Here is a 27,478-nt window from a genome sequence, read left to right on the forward strand (position 1 = left end):
GGCAAAGAAGCTCCTGTGGGCCTCTTTCATAAGGACACTAATCCCATTCGTGGGAGCTCTGCCCTCATGATCTCCTCACCTCCCAAAGGCCCCACCTCTTAATACCATCGCACTGGGGATTAGGTTTCAACATATGAATTTTAGGGGGAACAAACATTCAGACAACATATGTGCTTACAATATTTATTGAATAAATGAATTGACTTCTCATTTTTATTCCTTGAATCACTATCCATAGAACACAGGCTGTGCCCCCTGATGATCCAAATCTCAAATATCTCAATATTCATTTCAAGAACTTTCTGAAGCCAATTAAATTTTCTTATTATGTATATGTACAACTTTATAATCTACTAATATACCGCTTTGGAAGAGTTCTTTGTTTTATATATAAGTTCTAGTCCATTTCTTTTGTTTATTCATTCATCACACGCATTGCATATTCTTTCTTTTTAAAAATATTTCCCTTTGGGCAATGTTGGGTCAAAAATACAAATGACAGTTTAGTGATTTTTATTATGATCATTTAGATGCTATGATTTAAACATTATTTGTATTTAAATAATGTGGGATGATATTTTTTAAAAGATGCTTTCAACATATTTGTCCATGCTTTCAATATTAACTGAGTTCCTATATATAATGTATATAGATCCTAGGTATATTAATTGAGCTCCTACTATGTACCAGGCATTTTTCTAGGTGCTACAGATATAGTGGTGAACAACACAAATGAAATTCCCTATCCTTATGGGGCTCCTATTCGGGTATGTATGTGGGGAGGTGCCAAAACAAGCAAAAAATAAATTATATAGAATATTAGAAGGTGATAAATGCTATGTAGAGATAGAATATAGAGAAGGAATAAATATGTGTAACATGGGGAAAAGTAATTGAAATGCAATTGAAATGAAAACATCACACTTGAGTATTTTAAGGCAGGAAGGAAAATCACCAAGTGAGATATAATTAACGTTAACGTTGGCTTCTATTAGAAAATGTAAACTATAATTTAATTGGACTTTACAAGAAGTAGAATGCCAAAGAAATGCCAAGGAAACTTACTCTTAAATTTTAATAATTTGTGGTTACTCAGATTGAACTTCTCCCTAATGAATTCACTGTAAACATGAGCACAGCATCAGAGACAAAACCAGCACCACTAAAGCACAATTTGAGCGACCCCTGCTGGTCACAACATAAAAATTATTATTATGATTAGGCACTGTGCTTCAATGCACATTATTAGCTCAGGTATAAATCACAATTATCCTGTGAGTGATATGAGTGTCTGACTTCATATGGCTCTAAATGGTAGAACTGGGACTAACAGCCAGTCTGTCTGGATTTCAGGCAGGCACACTCTTCTCACTGTGCAATGCTGCCCCTCCACAACACTGAAACTGCTCTCTCAGAAGGCTCACATTTCCATCCCATTCATTAAAAAAATATTGAGTATTTATGCCAGTCACTGTCTTTAGCCTGAGGATATCGTGGTGACCAAGATAGATAAAATATCTGCCTTTATGGAGTTTGTATTATTGTGTTGGAGATTAAGTGATACAATATAATTAATTATATATACATGATATAACAGAATTTTAGACTGTGATAAATGCTATAAAGAAAAATAGAGCTGGATAAAGGGACAAGGAATGATGGCACTGGTGTGCAGGGAGAAGTTACTTCTAGACAGGAGGGTCAGGAGCTTTTCTGAGAAGGAGACACTTGAGCAGAAACTTCGGCTATAAAGAACTAGATAAAGAAAGTTCTGGAGAAGCGTGCCGCAGGAAGAGGAGCCAATAGATGTCAAGGCTCTGAGCCAGACACAAGCTTGCTAAGTTTGAAAAGCAAAAGAAAGCAATGGCTCGCTCATGCAATTCCAGCCACATCTGCCTTCAGTAGTTTACAACAAATATCAATTACTTTTCTTTCCACCTAAAACTCTGCACCCCAGCCTGGGCAACATGGCGAAACCCTATCTCTACGAAAAATATAACAACTAGCCTGGCATGGTGGTGCATGCCTGTAGTCCCAGCTACTTGGGAGGCTAAGGCAGGAGGATCACTTGAGCTAAAGAGGTCGGAAGGAGCCCAGATCATGCCACTGCATTCCAGCCTGGGAGACAAAGTGAGACCCTGCCTCAAAAGAGAAAAAAAAGCAAAACAAAAAACAACTCTGCATCTTTCCAGAACAATTTTCTTACATTACCTTGTCCACACCCCCAATAGTGGCTTCAAATCCTAGTTAGTGCTCAAGATTGGTCAAGTTCTGCATTTCCTATTCTTTGAGCTGCTCTAAACTATAATGCACAATATAGTACTTAGTTATCAACAGGTCCTTCATAGGATACTCTTTTTGCATATATTACCAATTCTGTGGTAATAACTGGGAACTCTTAAGAGTCTGTGCCCGTGAATGATAATTATTTGTATAACTTTCCATTGAAGTGTGAGGCTGTCACTAAATTATTGAGTAGAATCTTTTGAAATAGAGCTGAATGGAGAGTTTCCGAATGTCTACTTGCTACAGGGAAGCAAGACAGGGACAGAGAGGACATCATTAGGCATTCTTGAACAACTCCTTGAAAAGCCTTTAGAAAATCCTTGAAAAGCAAACTCCCTTAGAAACTCTTGCAAATTATATAAAGGCAAATAAAATTATTAATTAAATAATGTTTTATTATTTTTATTTATTAAGGTCATAAGGATTCCTTACTATTATAGTTTTTCTGGAAATCTAAGAATTTCCTTAACCCTAGTCCTTAAAAGGTAGTACTGAGACCACAAGCAGTAGCAGCAGCAGCAGCAGCAGCAAAAACAGAAAAAGCCAGGAAAACCATCTGAATTTTCAGGCCCCACGCCAGACCTACTGAATCAGAAACTCTGGATGTAGGGCCCAGCAAACTGTTGTAAGATTCCAGGTGATTTTGATGCAATCTACAATTTGAGAACCCCTGTCTTACTCCGAGGGAAGTCTTCTCTCAACTTTCTTATGTCTCTGAAGTTAATCAGCCACTTCAAAATTCTACTCCACACTTAAATTACACTATTTTAAACAACTGTTCGGCACAATAATGTAAATATTATTAAGAAGTAATGTTCAAATCATTGAAAAGTTGGTTTCCTTTACCTGAAATTCAACATAAAAGTTATCATTTACTTTACAAATTCACATAATTAGTGCTAACATGTTTTACTCTATAATAAATTTATTCCCTGATCCCAATTCAGTGCTACTATTTGAGTAGTGAAGTTTAATTATATGTGTAAAATAATATTCAAGTATGTCTTTTGGAAAACTAAACACTAAACTTGTTCTCTGTGTTGCTGTCTACTGATAGAGGCAAACTTCATCTATTTAAAAAGCACTATGTAATAGATACTGTAGCCCCCTTGTCCAGTTTTGCTTTCTGTGGTTTCAGTTATACAAGGTCAACCATGGTCTCAAAGTGTTACATCACTACTCTTGTGCTTTGGGGCCATTAATAAGGAAAATAAGGGTTATTTGAAGCCAAGTACTGTGATACTGGGACAGCTGATCTGATAACAGGGAAGGCTACTAAGTAACTAATGGATAGGTAGCCTATAGATACACTGGACATGGGGATGATTCACAGCCTGGGTGGGACAGAGCAGGATGGTGAGAGATTTCATCACACTACTCACAACAGCATGCAATTTAAAACTTAAGAGTTTTTTCTGGAATTTTCGATTTAGGTCATAATGCCTGTCATTCACCCCACTTCACCTCATCATGCAGGTGTTTTATCATTTCATACCATCCCAAGAAAGGTGAATACAAAACAATATTTTGAGAGAGACCACATTCACATAACTTTTATTACAGTATACTTTTATAACTGTTCTAATTCATTATTAGTCATTGTTAATCTCTTACTGTGCCTAATTTATAAATTAAACTTTATCATAAATATGTGTGATAGGAAAAAACATGGTATATATATAGGGTTTGGTACTATCTGCAGTTACAGGTGCCCACTGGGGGTCTTGGAACACATCCTGTGCAGATAAGGTGGAACAACTGTAATCATTCAATCAAATAACTCATCCCACATGAATAAACTATTTGCTTAGCTGTAACAAGCAAGAAATTGGGTGAACTTCTAAAAAGTTAATTCTGGTTGTCATGAGTTTGAGTTTGAATTACCTGCAACTCCTACTTGATGTGAAGCATATCCTGGTAATCTGCTGGGCCCTTCTCCCAGCCACAGAGTCAACGTTGATGAATCCGATTCTGCATGGTGAAAGCAGAAGCCCAGGGAAGCGGCGGGGGCAATAAATCGGCTTTGGAGGATGGGAATGTGCAGCCATACAGCTGTTCTACCTTCTGATCGCCATTGCTGTACTGCAGCTAAATGCAGAAGAAAAAAGTCTAAATAATTTCCAAAGAAATGAGTGGAATAAATTAAAACTCACCTCAGGGTTTCACCTCCTCCATGAAGCCATCTTTAAGCAAAAGAGGTCCCCAAATGTCTTGTTCACAACGTTGGCACTGGAACTACCATGTTTTATAATAACCACCTTGTTTATATGATTTTTCCATCAGACTGAATTCCTTCAGAATAAAGTCAGTACACTGCTGACCTTTATATCTATACCACCAAAGACAATGCTTGGCACGTAACAGATGTTCTGTAGTTTCAGAGTGGACAAATAAATGGATTTACACCAAATCAAATACCATTTTAATGCTGTTCCTTTTAACATCCTTAGGTTTAATCTTAATGACAATTATGGACTTCTACTGTTTTCTTCCTTTAGGAGTTCTGTTATGTTTTTAATGTATAAATTTCATGGTAGTTAAACTTTGTTTTAAATAATGTATGCTGGTTCCAGAAATTTTGAAAAAAAATATGAAGAAATCAAACTTCACATTTTACTAGCATATAGGAATAAAATTCTAATTTTACTTTATTATAGATAATATCATGATGAACATAATCATAGGTTTTCTATCTTTGCCTTCTTTAAATTCTCTTACTTTATTACTTAAGACTGAGCCAGGAGAAAAAGATGCTAATATCTATTTGAAACTTACTAAGTTCCAAGCACTTTGTATATATTATCTCATTAAGTACACAACCATGAAAGGTATTACTACCTTAAGTTTATGGGTGAAGGAATAAATACTTCAGTTTTAGAGTTTTTAGAAAAACTTTTCAGATCACTTTTTTCATCCATCATCTCACTTAATCTTTATAATAACCCTGTAAAGCATGTGTGTGTGCGTGCGTATGTGTGTGCACGCATGTAAGTGTGTGTGTGTGTCTGTCTTTGGGGGTTGATTATATATCTAATAGTTAATTAACTTTCCCTTCTCTTTTCCCTAGCTCTGCAGTAAGCTCCTCTCTTTTAAGGACAATGTTCTCTACCTCTTTGAAAGTTGGTGTGCCTAGCACAGTGACAGACACATGGGGCCTTTAATAGAGACTTCCTGATTTGAGTTAGCATGCAGTGCAGTTATGGGATCAGGTCCTACTTACCTTGCTCTTTTTCTCTGATGTCATCTTTTAAAAATTGAGGTAAAGTACATAAAGTGAAATGTACAAATCTTAAGCGTACATTTCATGAGATTTGACATATGCATATACCCGTAACTCACACTTTAACACTATAGAACATTTCTATCACTCCATAAATTTTACATGTGCTCCTTCCCAGGCAATCCTTCCAATCAAATTAAAAGGCTAATTTCTAAAAGCCATGCTATTTGCTTACTGTTTTATATCTACACTCTTTGTCTTGGAGAATCCACTCTCACTGCATCAGCTGACATCTACATGAGGATGGCTGCCCAGTCCTGATCTCACTGAACACTAAACTTTCTGTTCTCCAGTTGCTCCGAGACATTTCCTGTCCTGAAGGTTACCACTTCAAACTTAACAAAATGTGTTCAAAACTGAATCTTTTTTTTTTTTTTTTTTTTTTTTTTTGAGACAGAGTCTTGCTCTGTCGCCAGGCTGGAGCGCAATGGCGCAATCTCAGCTCACTAAAACCTCTGCCTCCTGGGTTCAAGCGATTCTCCTGTCTCAGCCTCCCAAGTAGCTGGAATTAAAGGCACGCGCCACCACACCCAGCTAATTTATGCATTTTTAGTAGAGAAAGGGTTTTACCATGTTGGTCAGGATGGTCTTGATCTCTTGACCTCGCGATTCACCCACCTCAGTCTCCCAAAATGCTGATATTACAGGTGTGAGCCACCGCACCTGGCCCATACTGAATCTTACACCCCAAACTATCTTCATTTATAAGCTTATTTATTTCTGGCACCAATGCTTGAAACCTTCGAATCATTTTAAATTGCTTTCTTCTTTTCTCTAACAAGCGTTATTGCTTTTTCGTCCCCCACCTCCCATTCCCATTGCTAATATCTATCCTTCAAAGTCCAGCTCATATTCCACGTCTTTGACCAAAGTCTTTCCTAACCACTGCTCATGAGCTCACCATTATATGAATTTAAAGACTAGTATGTATGTACAATTTATTAGAACTTATTACATATGACCTAATGATATCTCTTCCATTAGCTATTTTTTCGAATCCTATTTAATATTTTATGCATTTGCAATCCTCCAGGTTAACCCTACATTATGCACTGGGGCTCAATTTGTACTAATGAAACGATTGGTTTGCCTAAAGTCACATAGCTAGTTGGTGGCATGGCAGGGACCAGAACCAGCACTATTTCATTACTGATGCAGATATATTATGTGTGAAGCTAACAAAATATTGCCTGATTATCCCTCTAACTTTAGTTGTTGGTAACAAAACATCAATAGTTCATGTTCTGAAAGAATATGAATAGTTAGCTTCTTATTCCACTAAGAATATGGACTTCTTAATCCATAAAGGCTAATAGCAGACTTCATGTGTAAATAGTCTCTCTTTATAGGCCCTACCATTCAGTTAGTTTTGTTCAATTATAACAACAGAACCAGCAGGAGTTCTTCAAGGTAGCATAGTGCAGTGAGTAAGACAGGTGTAGAGCCAGGGCAAGTAATTTTTCTCTCTGTGCCTCAGTACTGTCATCTTTAAAATGGGAATACTAATACTATCTACCTCAAAGGGTTGTTAGGAGGATGAAATGAATTACTATTTGTAAAGATCCTAAAACATCTACCACTAAGTGCAACAAAATTTGTTTTATTGAAAAAATATAACAAGTATTTGGTACTTAAGTTTACAAATTAATTTCATCTTTGATCAACGCATCTATCCAGTAATTAGAGCTGGCGTTATTCACAAAAAGCAAGCTTTTCAGGGGCAATTTGCCTAATGCCTGGCTAAGCCCATGGCAGAACCTGGTACTTGAACCCAGAATGTGCAACTCCAAATTGAACAGCTTTCTGCTTTGCTGATTGGGGTAGTGTGCTTTGTTCACCTGTTTGGTCATTGATAAGTATCAGTGTCTGCAACACCTGTGTCTACCCACACACTGGAAGATAAATTGATTGATTCTCCTATTAGTGACATCGTTGCAGTCTAAGTGGGCTTGTCAGCAATTACTACCAAGAAGGAGAGAAAATAATGTGAAGAGGTAAGAAGTCGGGAATGAGGATGAGTAAACATAGAAATAACTAGCTCAATTAGATTTACAGATATGCTTCTTGCCATATTGCTCAATAGGATAAAGATTATTTTGAGTTTCCAGTGTGAGAGATCTTTCCATTTCCATGCTATGCCTTCAATTAGATTATAAGACCCTCAGAGGCAGTTTGAAAAACTGCTGCACCACTAAATCAAGGATTTCTTCCAAAGTGAAGGCTCCTCCATCCAAGCTTTCTTATCACTAGGCTCAAGCTTCAAAGCCAGTAGAAAGTTTTTTTTATTGAAGACTGAAACCACCCACCACCTTCCCTGGTTAATCATAAAAGAAGCGTTATTCTAAAAAACCTCTGGTTCTTGCTGGGACAGCTATTGACCCAATTTGCATACAAATGTGACACTTTGAACCTCTCTGGTTTACTATTTGATAGCCCAACAGGGTGACTATATTCAATAATGATTCAGGCTGGGTGCAGTGGCTCCAACCTGTAATCCCAGCACTTTGAGAGGCCAAGGCGGGAGAATCAGTTGAGCCCAGGAGACTGAGACCACCCTGGGTAACACAGTGAGACACGTTTCTAGAAAAAATAGAAAAAAGTCAGCCAGATGCGCGCCTGTAGTCCCAGCTACCCATGAGGTTGAGGTGGGAGGATTGCTTGAGCTCCGGGTTGGAGGCTGCAGTGAACCGTGTTCCCACCACTGCACTCTAGCCTGGGAGACAGAATGATACCCTGTCTCAAAAAAAAAAAAAACAAAAAACAAAAAAAAAAAAACCAAAAAACTTGTACATTTAAATATAACTAAAAGAGTAACTGGATTGTGGTTGAATGCTTGTGGTGATGAATATCTCATTTACCCTGATGTAACTATTACACGTTATATACCTGTATCAAAATAGCTCATATACCCCATAAACATACACACCTACTATGTACCCACGAAAATTAAAAATTAAAAAAGAAAAAGTCTCTTTGGTTCACTCAGTCCACCACCCGTATTAGAATGTAAGGCAGTTTTTTTTCCTTGGGAAAAGTGTCCGACAGAACCAAGGCTCGGTAAAGGATAGTAATAATGTAATAATATTAACAAACATCTACTGAGCTTTAAATAAGTGGCAGGCACTGTGCTGTGCACTTCATATGCATTATCCAAATTTACTCTCAGTAATTCCAGGAGTTCCTATTATCGGGGTCTACGTAAGAGGAAATGGTGGTTGACGGCAATTTCCGAATGTCCCACACTAGAAAGTGGACCAGCAACCAGGGTTGCAGATCCCAAAGTCCGGAATCTTCACCATTTCACCCAACCGCCTTAGAGGCCTCCCAGCAAAAGGTCTAAGCACAAATGCTCCAGAAAACAAGTCCGGGTCACGCGTGCCTTCTCCCCTTCCCTCTGGGCTCGATACTGATGCACAGAGCGACTCGGGAGTGGGGGCCGCGGTTACTTCATTAGAAAAGCTCTGAAGCCCCGGGAGCCCTTCGTCCCAGGCGCACTTGCCCTGCAAACCCTTCTGGAAGGCGGCAGCGTCCAGGCGGTCCAGCGCGTCGAGCCGCGCCAGGCGCAGCGAGATGCCCCCGAATCTGTCCAGCTCGCCCTGCAGATCGCACGTTCCAACTGGGGGATTCCGCACGTAACCCTGTGCGCCCGAGGCCCCGCGGTAACCCGCCGAAGGCCCAGGGCTGTACGTCCGAGCAAGCACCGCGCGCCGGCCGGCCCAGCTCAGTAGCGGCCGCATCTTCACGCCGCCTCATTCGTCCGATACCCAAATGACCCTTCCGCGCGCCAGAGCGGAGATCGCGGCCGTACATTTTAGAAGAGTGCCATCAATTCCCTCAGAGTTGAGGTGGGGTTACCACGCTGCAGAGCTATGCCAAGAAGACTGCAAAGTCGTCCACCAGCCCCTCTCAGCAATTTGTCCCGCTCCAGATAAGCGGGGAAAACCTCCTCCCCCACCGCCACCCACTTATTTTGTTTGGTAGTTTAATTCAACAGACGTTGGTTTAGGAATGGGGAAGCCGGGAGGAGATGCAAAACGTCCTGTTTTCAGAAATTCACAGTCTAAGTGGCAGTTCCGTTCCCGGAACCTATCGTCTTTCGCAGACGCCGTTCTAGGTGTTCCAAAGATTGCTGGTTTTGAAAACCTCAGTCCCTCCCACCACGCTGTCCGCTGCTGCGCTCCACTCTGGGGATTACGGCGCAGGGGCGGAACCTTGCTGACTTCTGCCCCGGAAGTTTTTCTCTCAGTGGACGCGCGCACGTTGAGTCGGCTTTTCTACTGCTTCGGCCAGGTTGCCTTGTGATCATGTCTTCCAAGAAGAACAGAAAGCGGCTGAACCAAAGCGCGGAAAATGGTTCGCCCTTGCCCTCTGCTGCTTCCTCTTGTGCGGTGGCACGGGCTCCTTCTGCTGAATCAGCTTTAGCGGCAGCCGCCGGGACTCTGACGGTGACCAACTTCCTAGAAAAGGGTAAAGAACTCCGGGAGGGAGACTAGGGGCCGAGGGGCGCAACCTGAGGGGAGGGAGACTCAGTGATACTGACTTGGGGTGCAGAGACTTTTGAAATTTGGGTGTGGCATGGGTCTGAATGCGGCACAGAAGCGTGTAAGACTTCTGTATGTAAGAAGCATGCAAACGTAGCTGCGCCTGCACTGGAGAAGTTAGGCTGAAATTGTTTATCCGTATCCAAGGTGTCTCTTGTAAATTATTTTGATTTTTTAAGTTGCACTTGAAACGCTTTGTCTCCTTTAACATTAACGACATATTTAATTGCAAAATTGTTCGTAACTAGCTAACATGGGATACTTATCCTAAAAAACTAAATAACCAATAAAGTAAAAATGTGGATCACTCTGCCTTTAGGAGTGATGATATAGCATTTTCTTCCAGTACTACACAGGTTATGATATTTAATAACTGCTAGTAACTGCACACTGCTGTTAGCAGTATATATAGCTCATCTAATTTCTACAGAAGCCGTGACCGATGGGTATAGTAATGACGGTTTTATAGGGGAAGGAAAGGCAACGTGATTCCATTCAGGCTACACAGGTACTAAGAGGCAGAGCCGATATTTGAGTCCAGATGTGTTTGACTTCAAAGCCATTGTCCCAGATGACAGCTCCCTTGATTTGGGAGAACGAATTTATACTTAAAAGTCTTGTAAATTGAATTATAAATTGAAATTTTATATTTGATGTGTAATAGCTTTGAACAATGGACCAGACTAAACTAGTGGCAACATTTTTTATGTCTAATCAGACCTTAAAGACGATTTAGGTCTTTAAGACCATGTTCACATGGTATTTTCACTCTTCCTTAGGTATGGGAGGACAACTTGTTCTGTCCTGAAGGTTTAACTTGTTTTTGAACTAGATCCTTCCCATTGACATCTAAACATGCTCATTTCTCTTCCATCTTAAATCAGAACAAAAGCTCCACATTTTCTTCCTGCAACCATCTCTTTGTCCATTGCCAAACTTCTAAAATGGAGTGGTCTCTGTCGCCTCATCACTTATATACTCTCCTTAGCCTATTCCTCTTTGACTTCCACCCCGTGGTTCCATGGAAACTGTTCCTGGTGTGGTCTCCGAGCATCTCCATGTTGATAAACCTTACTTGACCACAGCAACTTTTGGTATTTTTGACCATTTCCTCCTTCTTGAAACACTTAACTTCTTATTTGTTGTCAAACTTGCCTAGTTTTCTTCATCTTTGTTGATGTTTCATCATTTTCCTTTGCAGGCTCGTCCTCTTCCCTTGACCATTAAATGTTGAAGTTTGTCAATTCTTAGTCCAAAACCTTTTTTTCCTCTCAGTAAATCCTCTCTCCTTAGCAAGTTCATCCAGTGCCCAGAGTTTCTCATCCATAGTCTCTTCAGTGTCAGATTTATATTTGTAAATCTTTTGTTTTTGCACCTTGATATAGTTGTCTTTTAGCCAAGTGCTTCTCAAGCTCTCTGTGGCGAAGACTTTAACATTTACAATAGGTCACAGGTTGGCATTTTTATAAAATACAGTCAAAATGATTTTCTAGAAAAATAAGGAAAAAATTTTATTAAACAGATGTGAAATTATTCTGCAAATTTCAATAACAGCTTCTAAACACTTATTCTCATGTTTTGCACTTGTCATGAAGCACTGACAAATCGTCGTGGGCCATATTTTGAATATAGTACTGTACAATCACTCTTCTCATGAGTGTCTCAAAGATATTTCAGGACTAACTTCGTGAGCCCGTATTTCCTCCAACAAAACAAACTTTCATTCTGTTCAGCTTTTTGCATTGCAAAATTCAGAAACCTAAGAGTCATCCATGACTCTCCCCCCCATATCTCACATACCTAGTTCACCCCTAAATCATGTTTATTACCTAAATATTTTACATTATCCTCTTCTACATGCCATTCCCACTGTTTCTACCTTAATTTCAGACGCCATCATCTTTCACCTGGACTGCTACAACAGCCTTTTAGCTGATTTTCCTGCTTCCAGTTTTGCCCCTTACTCGTTTTCTGTTCTTCAGCCAGAATGATCTTGTAAGATGCAGATCTTGTCATGACATTGCTTTTCATCCCTTTCTGGACTCCCATTGCTGTCAGAGTAATGACCAGCATCTTAATGCAGCCTGTTGCACTATTGTCCTGGGTGGTCTTGACCTTCTTTACATGGTTTCCCTATGTTTGTTTCCACCACTCTGCCTATACTCTCCTGAGGATGCGCCATAACACCTTCTGCCCAGGAACTTTGTACATGCTGTCTTCTTTGCTGAGAATTATCTTTTTCTTCTCTTCATTTAGTTAGTTCCTACTCTTCTTTCAGACCTGATTTTAACATGACTTCCTTTGAGAAACATTCTCATATTCGAAATCAGGTCAGATCCCACATTATAGGCTCTCCTGGCACTCTAAGTACTTTTTTCATTGTATTAATCTTAGTTTATAATTTTACAGCTCTTCACTGATTGCTTAATAACTCACTCATCCTACAAGGCTATAAACTCTGTGAGACCAAGGACTTGTGGACAAAAGTGCCTAGCATAGTATCTGCCATATAGTAGGCACGTAGTACTTATTTGCCGAATGAATAAATGAAGGGTGGATGGTTGTTTGAAATTATCTTTACTCTCTTGTTAATCTGATACTTAAGGTGCTCAATCAATGTGAAAGTAGTTAATGGGGAAATTAGATGTTGACATATTTTTAAAGTATTGGAGGAGTGAGGTGAGAAGGGAACTCTGTGGACAACTTGAGTAGACCTGTGTAGTGTAAGCAGAGAACACAGTGGTGATGTTTTGGAAAATGAGACTGGTGGATGGGAATTTGAACATGATTACCCTTGAAAGAGAAGGTGGAGAATAAATCCTGGGGCATGGAGAATGTGCTGGATAGGGTGGAAGGAGAAGTAGAAAACTAACGTCTTGGGAAGGACTGAGAACACTTGTGTGGTAATTGTCAAGAGGGAAAGGTAGTTCATTGAGGTTTAGGAAGAAAGAGGTGGGAACCGAATATTATGAGATCATCTAACGGCAGTATACTTTGCTGTTAATGACCAGCAAACTATATAAGATACCTAATGCTCATTGGAAGATTGAATTTCTGTCCAGCTTCTCCTATTATGCAGTATGTGTTAATTTCATTTTATACTCAGTGCTGTTCATCTTAGCTTTATGAGATGCTTTGTTTTTCTAGATTTGCACCTCTTGTAAGAAGAAAAAGAAACATGTTGGGGAGTTATTTTGTAGTGACAGAATAATGTAAATCATATTTGTATCTTATGGTTTTGCTTTCATTGATTTTCTTTTTTATTACAAAATATCTGTTTTCTGATTATTAAGGAAAACTTAGGTAGATCTCTGTGATTATGGTATATATGTTTACAATAAATTTTATAATGAAGTTGTGACATTTTTAAATTACTTAAGTGTTTCATGGATTTTGCGCTGAAAAGAAAAACATTGTATACTCATTTACTACATTTATTCATTTTATGGCCATTTATTGTGCAACTGCTGCATTTAATACATTGTAAGCATTGGAGATACAGAGAGAAATAGGACCCAATTCCTGCTTCAAAGCAGTATACAATTAAGGAGAAAGACTAAAACAAATGAATATTATGATAAATGCTATTAACACAGCACAGGGTGCTGGAGGAATTAGAGAAGGGACACCTAGCTAAATATGGAGCTTGGTGGAGGTGGGGTGGATAGGAAGGAGTGGAAATGTCAGCACATCATTTTCAGAGGTGTTGTTAACTGGACTGAATTCTGGACCCCCCTTTTCAGCCAAAAGTTGAAATCGCTAGTGGTGATTTCAGTCAGTGTGTTTGTATAAGGAAGATGACTTGTGTTACTATCTTTATCTATTCTTGGTAATACAGAAGAAAAAGATCTGGTGGTGACCATAATGTGGGGCAGAAGTAGAAACATAACTTAATCCTCTAGAGCCAGATGGATGTTCCAGTTCCCAGTTCAATCCTTTGAATACTAGTAGCTGACTCAACTTTGAACTTAAAGCCCAGAGACTCTCTTTTGCAATTATGTTTAGTTCTTAAAGAAATTAGAGACTCAGAAAAAAGGAAACCAATGCTCACCCCATAAAACATCTTCTTTTTAGTTAATACTTAATATGTTGCCAGTAGACCCTCAAAAGCATTTGATTTTAAATCTGTTTGTTATAACAAAAGTTGGAACACTAGTTTCTCCAGGGTATGATAAGTACATTCATGTGGTTATATGGTTAGAGTATTTTTATTTACTGCAAAAGAAAGCATGCTTTAACTTCTGTTACAAAGTAGTAAAAAATAATTTTGTTTTCCTTCATAGTAGATGACAGAATTCCTAAAGCATTCCAGAATTCCCTTATTCATCTTGGACTCAACACTATGAAGTCTGCAAATATATGTATAGGTCGACCAGTGTTGCTTACTAGTTTGAACAGAAAGCAAGAGGTAAGAGTCTTTTGCATTTCCTTAGTTTAGAAATAAAGACTGAACATTGCAAATCCAAAAATCTAAACTCTGTAATGCTTTTGAGTGCTGTGGTGGTCAAAGGAAATGCTCATTGGAACATTTTGGATTTCAGATTTGGGATGCTTAGCCAGTAAACATAAGGCAAATATGCCAAAATCGAAAATTGAAAATGCTTCTGGTCCTAAGCATTTTGGATAAGGGATACTCAACCTGTGTTTGAGACGTTTCTGATTTTAATTTTCAACACAAGCAGGAATAAGTGAAAAACTGTATTTTAAAAGACATTAATGTATATAGTAACTCTCTGTTCCTTTGCTGTCTATGACTCTGCTGGGCATAGTAGCCCCCTAAAATGTTATGTAGAGAGAAGTGTTTCCTCCGATGGTAGTGACAGTATTTCTCCCTGTCAGTTAGTTATATTTCTTTATAAAAATATTATTTTGGGGTAAGAAGGTCACCTGTTCTGTATGTAAATATTTTATTATTCTCCCTGGTTTCAGCTGTTTCTCCTTGCTGTCATTCTTCATACCTGAGATTCTCAGCCTAGAACCTTTCCTGTATCATTTTTGGCAACTTGGCTTTCTCCTCTGCTACCAGCCCCTTATCTTTCCTGGCTTTCTTTGATGCTTTTCTGATCTGCTGGGGATCCTCTGGAAATACTTTGAATTTTTTTTGTCTGCTGATGGCACCCCTCTTATTCTTTTCATTTTTCTGGCTTATACTTTAAAGTTCCTTTACTGTGTCTTGTAGAAGAGAGGACTATAAGTGTCTGAGCTCAAGCTAGAAATTTTCGCTCCCCCCTCTTAACGTTTAAATTTGATAAGACCCAGGTTCTGACAAAGCTCTTGTTTTGTGTCCCTATGTCCTGGATGTAGTTTAATTTCCAGGCTGAATTACTTTACAAGTTATCTTGCCTTAATATTTTTGTCATTTCCTCATTATCACTTGTTAATGCCTTTATCTTTTTTCATATGTCTTTCATATCTTCTGCTGTCTTCACTGTGGGATCATTCATGCTCTTTAGAAAAAGATGTAATATTATTTAAAAGTTTATTTTTCATGAGCCCTTATAGTATTTAAATTTTTTTTAAAATGCAATTTGTCTTATTGCAATTGGTATCAGATTATAACTCTTTTTGGGTAAAGACTGTATTTTGCATATCTAAGTACTTGACTGTCCTTAGCATTCTACCTTGTAAATTGATGGTATTCTATGAATATTTATTTTCTAACATTTTTATTTCCTCTGTCTGGCAGGTCTATACAGCATGGCCTGTGGCAGGATTTCCTGGAGGCAAGGTTGGCCTGAGTGAAACGGCACAGAAGAATGTGGGTGTGAGGCCTGGTGATGCCATCCAGGTCCAGCCTCTTGTGGGTGCTGTGCTACAGGCTGAGGAAATGGATGTGGCACTGAGGTTTGGCTCTTTTCTTTGGTGACTATCTGGATCAAAGCTGCCCAATAGAAATATAAGAGTCACAAATGTAAACCACATAAGTAATTTTGCATTTTCTTGTAACATTTTAAAAAGTAGAGAGAAACAGGTACAATGAATTATAATAGTACGTTTTATTTAACCAATATATGTAAAAATGTATTTTAACATGTAATTATAAAAAATTACCAATAAGGGCTGGGCACGGTGGCTTATGCCTGTAATCCCAGCACTTTGGGAGGCCGAAGTGGGTGGATCACTTGAGCTCAGGAGTTCAAGACTAACCTGAGCAATATGGCGAAGCCCTGTCCCTACAAAAAGTACAAAAAATAAAATTTCTAGGCATGGTGATGTGTACCTGTAGTCCCAGCTATTTGGGAGGTGGAGACAGGAGGATTGCTTGAGTCTGGGAGGTGGAGGTTGCAGTGAGCTGGGATTGCACCACTGCACTCTAGCCTGCGTGACAGAGTGAGACTGTGTCTCAAAAAAAAAAAAAGTTACCAATAAGATATTTTACATCCTTTTTTTCAAACTAAGTCTTCAAAATCCAGTGTGTATGTTACACTTATAGCACATCACAGTTGAGACTAGCCCCATTTTAAGTATTTGATAGCTACATGTGCTGAGTGGCTAGTGGTCACTTGTGTTATATTAGACAACCCAAGCTAAATGAGTGCTATGTAATTTATAGACTAAGGACTTTTATTTTCCATGATTAGAGTATGCCCTGATATTTTAGGTGAGAGTAATTTTCATTGATGAATATTTAGCAGTGTTTTTCACCTTGACTTGCAGTGTAATCAGGGCTTCTTACAGTTGTAAAGAAAAGAGTAGATTACTGTGAGTCAAACAGAAACAAGTTTTAATTAAGACTGCAAGAAAAGAACTTGACTGTATATTTTAACTTGTTGATTATTCAATTTAGTAAAACAAACGGTCGTTACTATCAGATTTTAAAATAATCCCTCACCACAGGCAAATTTTTTGAATCTGCCTATCAAGATAGTTAAGGTATATTATCCATCCTCGTGGATATTCTATATCTAATAAGATTTTGACTCGGTTTGCATATACAAGTCTTATCAAAAGTCATTTACAAAAGCATCTTTTTATACTTTAATGTCGCCTTAGTAATAGTTTGGGGGATGTGTTTACATTATATGTAAGAACTACAAACCATTTTCTAGTTATCAGCTTGATTTTAATATGTTTTCTTCTCTTTTGCTACTATTGTAGATTTTAGACTTGAGTTTTGGCATATTTTTTCCTTTATAACAGGAAAATGTTTTCAGAGCTTATAGTAACAGTTTAATGAATAATAAAAGGCAGAAGGGACAGGAGACAATATGTTGACTACCAGCTGTATACAGAAGCTTTGTATGTATTGCACGTATGTATACACACACACACATTTACCCTTCCCTTTTTAAACAGGTGAAATAGCTTAATAAGAAGTAACTTGCCTAATATTTTATGAGGTAGTTACTAGTACTGTTCAGATTAAACTGGATTATTCCTCAGACTATGTCTTAAAACAGTGCTACAGGTAGCAGTAATTCGTTGACTGGAATTAGCATTTATGATGACCTGCAAACTAGTCAGACCTCTTGAGTGCACAGCAGTCTTAGGTGAGTAATGATTGCTTATTATAGAGGACTGTATATGTTTTAAATGAAAACTCAGGTTTGAAAATTTTGTTTTAAAAAATCTTATGTTTTAAATGTGGCAGCAGAGTATAGACAAGAAAGTTAATTTCCAATTGGGAAAATCAGTCATTTTAGTCTGCTTAAATCATTCAGTTGCAACTGAAAGATTTTATAATTAATAGTAATGTTAGAGCTCCTTCTAGTGGAAATTGTTTTATGTGCAACTATTATTTTTTTAAAAGCAAAAAAATTGGTTTGATAATTTTACTGTTCTTACATGTGTTTATAAATACCTTCTATTCAGAGTTTAACAAAAGCAATTTAAGTATAACTTGGTTTAGAGTTCCATAAACAAAAGTAAATGTACGCATTTAAGGAGATACATGCAATTTTCTCTTTAGTTTATACATATATTTGATTCATGAAATTTCCCATTCTATTTCTTGCTCTTTCTTTTATATGAATATATAGTTGATTCTCATTATTTATGTTTAGTTATGTTCTATCAAAGTTGCCTTGAACACCATTAGCAAATACTGAGACATTTCTTCTAGAGGGAAATAAGTACGTATAGACATAAATGCAACGCACACACACATAATATATGTAGTGTATATATAATATAATACATACATACACACATTTTACATAGATTATAATCTTAAAACTCCAAAATAATTCATTCTGGTAGATTTTCTTTTCTTTATTTTACAAAAGAGAAGAGGAGATTTAGAAGTGTTAAGGGACTTGCCTGAGGCTGCCCCGCTACAGGTACTAGTATTGAGATTCAAACTCCCTCCAACTGGCCCCAGGCCTGGAACTTCTTCACTGCACTGCTGTGTCCCCTATCACTTCCATTCTCTGGTCATCTCTGAATGAGAGCTGAAACAGGGTGGAGAGTCACCTTATTCTGTATGGTAACATGGGTGTTGGGTAACCCAAATTTTTTGCTGCTCTTCCGTGTCACTAATGACCGCAAATGTTTTGTGAGTATTGATTTTGGGGTACACATAAATTTTTGGGAGTTGGTAAATTTGCAAATACAACGTCCACAGGTATTGAGGATTGACTATATTGCATTATTACTGATAAAAGGGATTGGAAGCCAGGCACAGTGGCTCACGCCTGTAATCCCAGCACTTTGGAATTTGGCTGAGGTGGGTGGATCGCCTGAACTTAGAAGTTTGAGACCAGCCTGGGCAACATGGTGAAACACTGTCTCTACAAAATGTGTATATATGTAAAAATTAGCTGGCCGTGGTGGTGAGCACCTGTGTTCCCAGCTACTCTGGAGGCTGAGGTGGGAGGATCACTTGAGCCTGTGAGGTAGAGGTTGCAGTGAGCTGAGATCACACCACCACACTCCAGCCTGGGTGACAAGAGTGAGACCTATCTCCAAAAAAAAAAAAGAAAACTGGAGAACAAAGTTATTTTGACCAGATGGGCACACAGGCACATGCCACCAAGTCTGGCTAATTTTCTTTTGTATTTTTTGTAGAGGTAAGTTTTTGCCATGTTGCCCAGGCTGGTTTTGAACTCCTGAGCTCAGACGGTCCACCCACCTCAGCCTTCCAAAGTGCTGGGATTACAGGCATGAGCCACCATGCTCAGCTTCCAGTCACTTACACTTCCCCTTGAGCTAGACTGTCCCCCCTCTACTGGTCACTAACAGAACTAGACAGCTATTTGTCTCCCCTCCTGATATGGGCTGCTTATGCACAGAGGAGGAGGAAAAATGCTCTTGTTCTGAGAACTCTCGAAGAGCAGATTTCTTTATAAATGTATAATATTTAGATGTGTTCACTTCCTGCACTTAAGCAGCGCTCCGGGGAGACACAGTTATCATTAGGAAGGAAGGGATCTCATTTTTCCTCGGTCATGTCCTGTCTCCAGAAAAAAACCTTCATTGTAACCATTACTCCCCTTTTTCCTACTTCTGCCTCTTCAAGTAACATACTGTATAGGACTAATTTTCTTGAAGAAATAATTTGTAAGTTATACTAAGAGAATGAAGTAAGTTATTAATAAGAGCCTTTTCTCCAAGCTAGGCAACTTTATAAAGGGAATTATTAGTTTAGGTCAGCATTTTAAAAATGTTTTTGACTATGACTCTTAATAAAAAATGGAATTTTTCATCAGATTCTTTGTATATACACATCCATAGATATAGTGCTCATATACGTGCGTATGTGTATGTATGTGTTAGAAGCTAATGTTTTACAAAGCAGTATTTACCCTTTCTATATTCAGTGTACCCTGCATTTCTTACTCTATTAACAAAGTGCTGAATGGGGCTGACTGAAATGATTTCATTACCCTTGTGTTTTGAAGAACATTGATTTATGCCACTAAGGCAACAGATTCCAAATGATATTTTCATGGCTATATATTTCTGAAAAATGTCCATCATTTCAAAATTGTATACATTATTTAAGGTTGCAGGTGGATTATTCTTTTGATTAAGTCTATATTATAACTATATACATGTAATTTTATACCAGTTTAGTTTCTGATGTACCTAGTGCTGATTTCTGTCGCCTTCTCATCCTTTTAACAGTGACAAAGATATGGAAATTCATGAAGAAGAACTGACTGGTTGTATTCTGAGAAAACTAGGTGAGACAAATATTTTAAATTGTTTTCTTAAGTTTTAAGCTGCAAGGCATCAGCAAATAAAGTGTCCTTGAGGGCTTATAAGTGCACAGTAGTTTTCTTCAAAATAGCTTTGAGAATATTCCCCTCAATGAATGAATATACTTTTAAGATAGGGATGTGTTACTTTTCCTGGTTAATTGGCAGTTGAGCAGTGGAAAGAATATGTGACTTGTCTGTGGAAAGAGTCAGTGGTAGAATTGAGACTGTTCTTGCCCTTTCCAGTGAGAGATGCTATCTTGGGAGTGTTGGTTTGGGTGTGCCATTTTCATTTAGTTTATTACTGAATATGGAATGCCTGGCTATTTGTTGATGTGGTTGCTAGAATCTGAGATCTACTGTGTGTGGAGGATTTCAGAGAATCATCTTTTCCTTCTATCTCCAGATGGTGCTATATTATAGGGGAATATTAGGTCCTCAATATTTTATGACAATTATTTTATTAATACTCTGCCTTTGATTTAGTCTTTTCAGTCAGATAGTAGATGAAATATATTGCTATTTAAACATTAAACTGGTAACAAACATTATGCTAACATGTATATTTAATAAATTATTTTCTAGATGGCAAGATCGTTTTACCAGGCAACTTTCTGTATTGTACATTCTATGGACGACCGTACAAGCTGCAAGTAGTGCGAGTGAAAGGGGCAGATGGCATGACATTGGGAGGACCTCAGAGTGACTCTGACACTGATGCCCAAAGAATGGCCTTTGAACAGTCCAGCATGGAAACCAGTAGCCTGGAGTTATCCTTACAGCTAAGCCAGTTAGATCTGGAGGATACCCGGATCCCAACATCAGGAAGTACTCCTTGTATACCAGTTGATGACAGAATTACAAATAAAGCCAGTGATGTTTTGTTGGATGTTACACAGAGCCCTGGAGATGGCAGTGGACTTATGCTAGAGGAAGTCGCAGGTCTTAAATGTAGTTTTGAATCTGCCAGAGAAGGAAATGAGCAACTTGCCGAAGAAGAGAGACTGCTAAAGTTCAGCATAGGAGCAAAGTGCAATACTGATACTTTTTATTTTATTTCTTCAACAACAAGAGTCAATTTTACAGAGATCAATAAAAATTCAAAAGAGCAAGACAACCAATTCAAAGTAACTTATGACATGATAGGAGGCTTAAGTAGCCAGCTGAAAGCAATTAGAGAGATAATTGAATTGCCCCTCAAACAGCCTGAGCTTTTCAGGAGTTATGGTATGATTATCTTCAGTTTATTGCACCCAAAAATGTTAAATTCAAATTAAAAGATAGTTCACACTTATCTAGTGATTGCTCATCCTCTTTTCCTGTTTTTATTTTCTGAGTAGTGGGTGTGGTAGAAGATGTCAGTTGCTTTGGGAGATGCCAGTTAAATGGGCCATTTTCTATGCCTTGGTATTTTTAGGTTGTAATGTGAATTAGTGACAGCCTTGTCTCTTCTACGAGCGTATTTCCACAATTACCTGTATTGGATCTAGAATAAGTATCTTGTCATGCTGGGTCATCTGTAATGACTGAAGAAATAAACCATTCAAATACGTTAGATAAAACTTCTTTGTTAGGAAATGTAACTGTGTACCCATCTTTTTGCAGTGAAGCAGGTAATTAAGGGAATGGCTTGACTCAGGAAGCTCAGGGCTTCCGCTGCCTTGTTATTGCCAAGATCCTTTGCATATATTTGCTGTGTCTGATCTCTCTGCTTTTTCCTTTCTCATGAATCTTATATATACATACATGTATATATATATGTATGTGTAAAATGAACCCTTAGATTGGCATTTTGCTAGTACTTACGTATGTTTTGTGCTAGCAAACATATGTACTCTTCAAGGTGGTTAGTTGGAAAAAACTGGGATTGGTGGCTGCACTATGTTTTTTGATAATTGAACTGTGTTGTGTGGGATGGGGCTTGCAACAATGTTGGTGTCCAGTTTTCTTTTTTTTTTTTTTTTTTGTGAGACGGAGTCTCGCTCTGTCTCCCAGGCTGGAGTGCTGTGGCGCGATCTCTGCTCACTGCAAGCTCACTGCAAGCTCCGTCGCCTCCTGGATTCACGCCATTCTCCTGCCTCAGCCTCCCGAGAAGCTGGGACTACAGGCGCCCGCTACCACGCCCGGCTAATTTTTTTGTATTTTTTAGTAGAGACGGGGTTTCACCGTGTTCGCCAGGATGGTCTTGATCTCCTGACCTCGTGATCCACCCGCCTCGGCCTCCCAAAGTGCTGGGATTACAGGCGTGAGCCACTGTGCCCGGCCTTTTTTTTTTTTTTTTTTTTTTTTAACCAACATGCTTTCTCTGTTCTGTGGTCTACAGAGAATGAAAGTCATTGCTGGGGATCAGTGTTTGGGCTAGTTAGTACATCTTTCTGGAGGGGGAGAAAAAACTCTTGACTCCTTGTGATGCAAGATAAAGTTAAATTTTGTAACTCATGTTTGAACTTCTTACATTTATAAGAAACCTGGTGATGGTGAATCTAGTGTTTTCTACTTTTTCTTCCAGGAATTCCTGCCCCTAGAGGAGTGTTACTTTATGGTCCTCCAGGTACTGGAAAAACGATGATCGCCAGGGCTGTTGCTAATGAAGTTGGAGCCTATGTTTCTGTAATTAATGGTCCTGAAATTATAAGCAAGTAAGTACATGTTTTAATAGAGTAAACAATATATTTCCAAAGTGTGGTTTTTAGAAATGATTGTGTGGTATTCTATCTGATATTTTGTACATTGAAATATTTTGTTTCTTAATAATTGTTTGGAAAATAATTTTTGAAACTAATTTTAAGTATTATAGAAATATTGAAAATTCAGATTAGCTGTTATAGACAAAGCTTTAAAAACAATAAGAAATGGTCTTTAAATACGTTTTATTTATTATAGATTCTATGGTGAGACTGAAGCAAAGTTACGTCAGATATTTGCTGAAGCCACTCTACGGTACTTTTTATTTTTAAATGTTTTGGAATTAATAATCAAGGCTATATTAGTCAAAGTGAGATACTAGCACCTTATACAAAGCATAAACAGTAGTACAAAAATAATAGTGATAGTAGTAGAAATAGATTATAGATCTAATGAAATTCTATTTCTATCTAATCTTTAAAAGTTTGATAAATGTTATTAAATTACATAAAGTAGAAGAATTAAGACATAGTACTTGATAAGTCATGTGACCTTGTTTGAGCATAGAAATCCATGGCTTTTGGGTGCTTAGGTGTATCTAATATGTTTAGTTTTTCTAGTAGACTGTATTATTGTAGCTCTTTATATTAGAACTTCATTATGTTATACTTTGCTTCAAAGGGACAAATCTTTTACCCATTAAATAATGACTCTGACTGGATGTGGTGGCTCATGCCTGTAATACCATCACTTTGGGAGGCCAAGGCAGGAGGATTACTTGAGCCCAGGAGTTTGAGACCAGCCTGGGCAACATAGTGGGACCCTGTCTGAAATTGGCTGGGCACAGTGGCTCACACCTATAATCCCAGCACTTTGGGAGGCCAAGGCAGGCAGATTACTTGAGGTCAGGAGTTAGAGACCAGCCTGGCCAACATGGTGAAACCCTGTCTCTACTAAAAATACAAAAATTAGCCGGGTGTGGTGGCAAGTGCTTGTAATCCCAGCTACTCGGGAGGCTGAGGCAGGAGAATCTCTTGGACCTGGGAGGCAGAGGTTGCAGTGAGCTGAGATTGTGCCATCACACTCCAGCCTGGGGGACAAGAGCGAGACTTTGTCTTAGAAAAAAATAAATAAATAAATAAAAATAATTAGCTGGGCATGGTAGCATATGCCTGTAGTCCCACCTACTAAGGAAGCTGAGGCAGGAGGATCACTGAACCTGGGAGATCAAGGCTGTAGTGAGCCATGATTTCACCGCTGCACTCCAGCCTGGGCAACACAGACCCTGTCTCAAAAACAAACAAACAAACAAAAGCAAAACAGTGGTAGAGACATAGCTATATTACAAGTGATGTTACGTTTGACTAAGTTATAGACCAATATCCTAATACTCATTACAGTGTAACAATGAAACCTAAATTCCTGAACTCAAGTGATCCTCTCAAATAGCTGGGAACTCAAGTGAGCCTCCCAAATAGCTGGAAGTATAGGTGAGCACCACCATGCCCAACTAATTTTTGTATTTTTTTTTCTAGCAACAGGATCTTGCTGTGTTGGTCAGGCTGGTCTTGAACTCCTGGGCTCAAGCCATTCTCCTGCCTCAGCCTCCCAAAATGCTAGCTGTCTTGGTGTTTAATATCGTAATTACTGCTCTTGAATAAAAAAACTCAACCATTTTTGAAGTTTATTTTTTCCCCCAATGATAGTAGATGAAATAAGCTGTTTGTAGTCCTAGTACTGTACTGAAAATTTTAAAATTAGTGGTACACCTGATTGTTTAGTATGCTTTTGTTGTTGCTGTGTTCATGGCGGTTGAGATTTCCTTCTGTGAGAGAATTCACATCTGTTTATGAGAGAACTGATCATCTTGCAAGTTTTTATTTTAATGGTTTAAAAATAACAGGGCATTTCTAGTTTATGTCCTTTGGTTTCAAACCTGCTCTAAGGGATAGCATCTCTGGCCTTAGCTTCTGAATTTGATCCAGTCATAACAACTTAATGGGCATTACTGGGGAGAGTTCTGGGCATTACTGGAAGAGTTCTTAAGAGACTCTCATCTCTTTTTTTTTTTGTTTTGTTTTTTTTTTAGTAAAGACGGGGTTTCACCGTGTTAGCCAGGAAGGTCTCAGTCTCCTGACCTCGTGATCCACCCACCTCTGCCTCCCAAAGTGCTGGGATTACAGGCATGAGCCACCGCGCCCGGCCAAGAGACTCTAATCTCTTAAGCAGCATACTCTACTCAATTACCCAGCCTTTTAATGGAAGGCAGATAGAATAGAATATGAAGTTAGTGAGTTAGTATTTTGGGCTAGAATGAATCTAAGGTTTTTTAGCTTAACGTTATAATATCTTTATAATATTAAGTAAATTCTAAATTTGATATGTTGCATTTCAATTAAAAAATTAAAACTAAGTAAAACTTCAAATATAGATGAGAGATTTCATTTTACTTGTTTGTTTTAGACACCCGTCAATTATTTTATTGATGAGCTGGATGCACTTTGTCCGAAAAGAGAGGGGGCCCAGAATGAAGTGGAAAATAGAGTTGTGGCTTCACTCTTAACACTGATGGATGGCATTGGTTCAGTAAGTATAGCACTAGTATTGATTCTGTGTAGGATTAATTCTTAATACATGTGTAGTGGCAAAAACTATTGAATGTGTCAGTGTCTTTGGATATTTTAGGATAAAGGAAAAATATTGGCCATAGTAACTAGGGGAAAGATCTGTAAAACAATATGTTTTAGTAGATTACTTAGTAACTGCTAGGACAACATCATAACCTGGCAGGTTTTTTCTAGCATATAAAATACTATACCATGATGGATTTATTTTGTGATAAATGCTATTAGCTTTAAAACTTGAAGCAAAGATCAGTAAGGAAGATTTAGCAGTTAAATTTTAGGGGATTTTATTTTATTATTTATTATTATTATTTTTTGAGATTGAGTCTTGCCCTGTTATTCAGACTGGAGTGCAGTGGTACACTCTCAGCTCACTGCAACCTCTGCCTTCCGGGTTCAAGTGATTCTCCTGCCTCAGCCTCCTGAGTAGCTGGGACTACAGGCATGCACCATCACACCTGGCTAAATTTTTTTAAATCTTTTTAGTGGAGATGAGGTTTCACCATGTTGGCCAGGCTGGTCTCGAACTCCTGACCTCGTGATCTGCCCGCCTCGGACTCCCAAAGTGCTGGGATTGCAGGCATGAACCACTACTTCTGGCCTGAGGGGTTTTTATTAAGAAATGTCATGAATAAGTCTTATTACCCGTGTACAAATGGACTCTTTCAAGGCTTTGTACTAGGGAAATGAAAGAAAGTGAGAATAATGGAAAACGTTTTGTACAACATTTAAAAAGACCTTATTCATATTACCAGATTCTCTGATAGGGGATACATTCTTTTATTAATAAAAACTATATGCTAATTATGGCAGGAGCATTCATAGGACTAACAATAGGCATGAACAAAATTTTCTAAGACTCCTGATATCCATTAAGTAGAAAATACACTTTTATGCTAGATTGTGAATAAGTAAAGTTTTTAGAATCATACTATGTTAGAACCACAATAAATTTTAGAAATTATGTAGTATCAAGTCTCTTTTGCACATTAAAAAACTGGTCATTTAGAACTTTTTGTTTTTACTGCCTAGTGGCAGAAAGTAAACATGTGAAAATAGTATAAAGGTTTGGCATCAAGTCACTTATATACTAACATGTTAAAAATTTTAAGTCTGTAAGAGAAGGTTTGTCACCTGGTGGAGGCTGCCTGACCAACTGGTTCTCAGTCCTGGAACAGTACCTAGGAGTGATTGTCACGTCCCAGGTTTGATTCTCAGGTTATAAAGTTGGAGAATTCAGTGTTATTAGTATGTTGGAGATGATAGAGTTGTGAGGACAGACTGACCCATGATAATAACACTTACAAGAGAATGATGTATAAAATAGTATGCTAGTTTGTCCATTTATAGTCAGAGATGTGATTATTAAGCAGACCAGATGTTTGTGTTTATGGATGACCATATTTTCACCTTGATGGCAAATATAGAGAGCTGTCTTATAATTACAAGGGTTCTTGGTAAGTAGGAAATCAGATGAAAGGCTTAGTGTTGGAGAATCTTAATTATTTCAATCTGCTGTCTCTTTCTCTGCCACTGGGATAGCCTGTTGTGGTTTAGTGTTCTTGCCTTTGGGCAAGGAATGGAAACGTGATACTGATGTTTTAGTCTGAATATATTTAAGGGTCTGTTTTTGTACTTCTAAACTTATAATTCATAGATTCACTGTAGTCCATGCATTGTCTGTTGGCACATTCAGTATAATTGATTAGGTTTGAGCTTTAAAAAAATTTTTTTTAACATAAATTGCATTCCAGTTATGTTTGTCTCTGGGTCATCTGAATAGAATATTGGATAATTTCTACTGGTGGCTGATCACGATCGTAGTTCTTTATTATTTGTTTTTCCTAATTTCATTTTCATAGAGTAAAAATACCTATATATTCAAGGGTGGCTGATACTTGGATATTGGTTATATTGTTGTCTCTCTTTTCAGGAATTTAAAAATGTATCCATATTTAAAAAACAGTCTATAAGCAAGGACTT

At 38.1% G+C, this 27,478-nt stretch overlaps 2 protein-coding genes across 3 annotated transcripts in view; one reads left to right on the forward strand and one right to left on the reverse strand.

Annotated features, from left to right (window-relative positions):
* Positions 1 to 9,598, reverse strand: part of NUDT6 (nudix hydrolase 6) — a 32,985-nt gene extending 23,387 nt beyond the window's left edge. Inside the window, exons 1-2 of one of the 2 annotated variants that reach the window (XM_017852607.1) lie at positions 9,066 to 9,598; positions 4,171 to 4,374 (exon numbers count right to left, since the gene is read on the reverse strand). In XM_017852607.1, the coding sequence (XP_017708096.1) occupies positions 4,171 to 4,374; positions 9,066 to 9,303 (442 nt within the window). In that variant the 5' untranslated portion in view covers positions 9,304 to 9,598. The other variant, XM_017852608.1, reaches the window with a different exon arrangement.
* Positions 9,599 to 9,807: 209 nt separating this feature from the next.
* The window catches only part of AFG2A (AAA ATPase AFG2A), a 379,187-nt gene continuing 361,516 nt past the window's right edge, over positions 9,808 to 27,478 (forward strand). The window contains 9 exon segments of the mRNA XM_017852609.1: positions 9,808 to 10,033; positions 14,391 to 14,515; positions 15,794 to 15,951; positions 20,173 to 20,231; positions 20,832 to 21,473; positions 22,756 to 22,885; positions 23,130 to 23,186; positions 25,335 to 25,345; positions 25,348 to 25,457. Coding sequence (XP_017708098.1) covers positions 9,871 to 10,033; positions 14,391 to 14,515; positions 15,794 to 15,951; positions 20,173 to 20,231; positions 20,832 to 21,473; positions 22,756 to 22,885; positions 23,130 to 23,186; positions 25,335 to 25,345; positions 25,348 to 25,457 — 1,455 coding nt within the window. The 5' untranslated portion in view covers positions 9,808 to 9,870.

This window comes from Rhinopithecus bieti, unplaced genomic scaffold (genome assembly GCF_001698545.2).
Source record: "Rhinopithecus bieti isolate Rb0 unplaced genomic scaffold, ASM169854v2 scaffold_33326, whole genome shotgun sequence".
Lineage (NCBI taxonomy): Eukaryota > Metazoa > Chordata > Mammalia > Primates > Cercopithecidae > Rhinopithecus > Rhinopithecus bieti.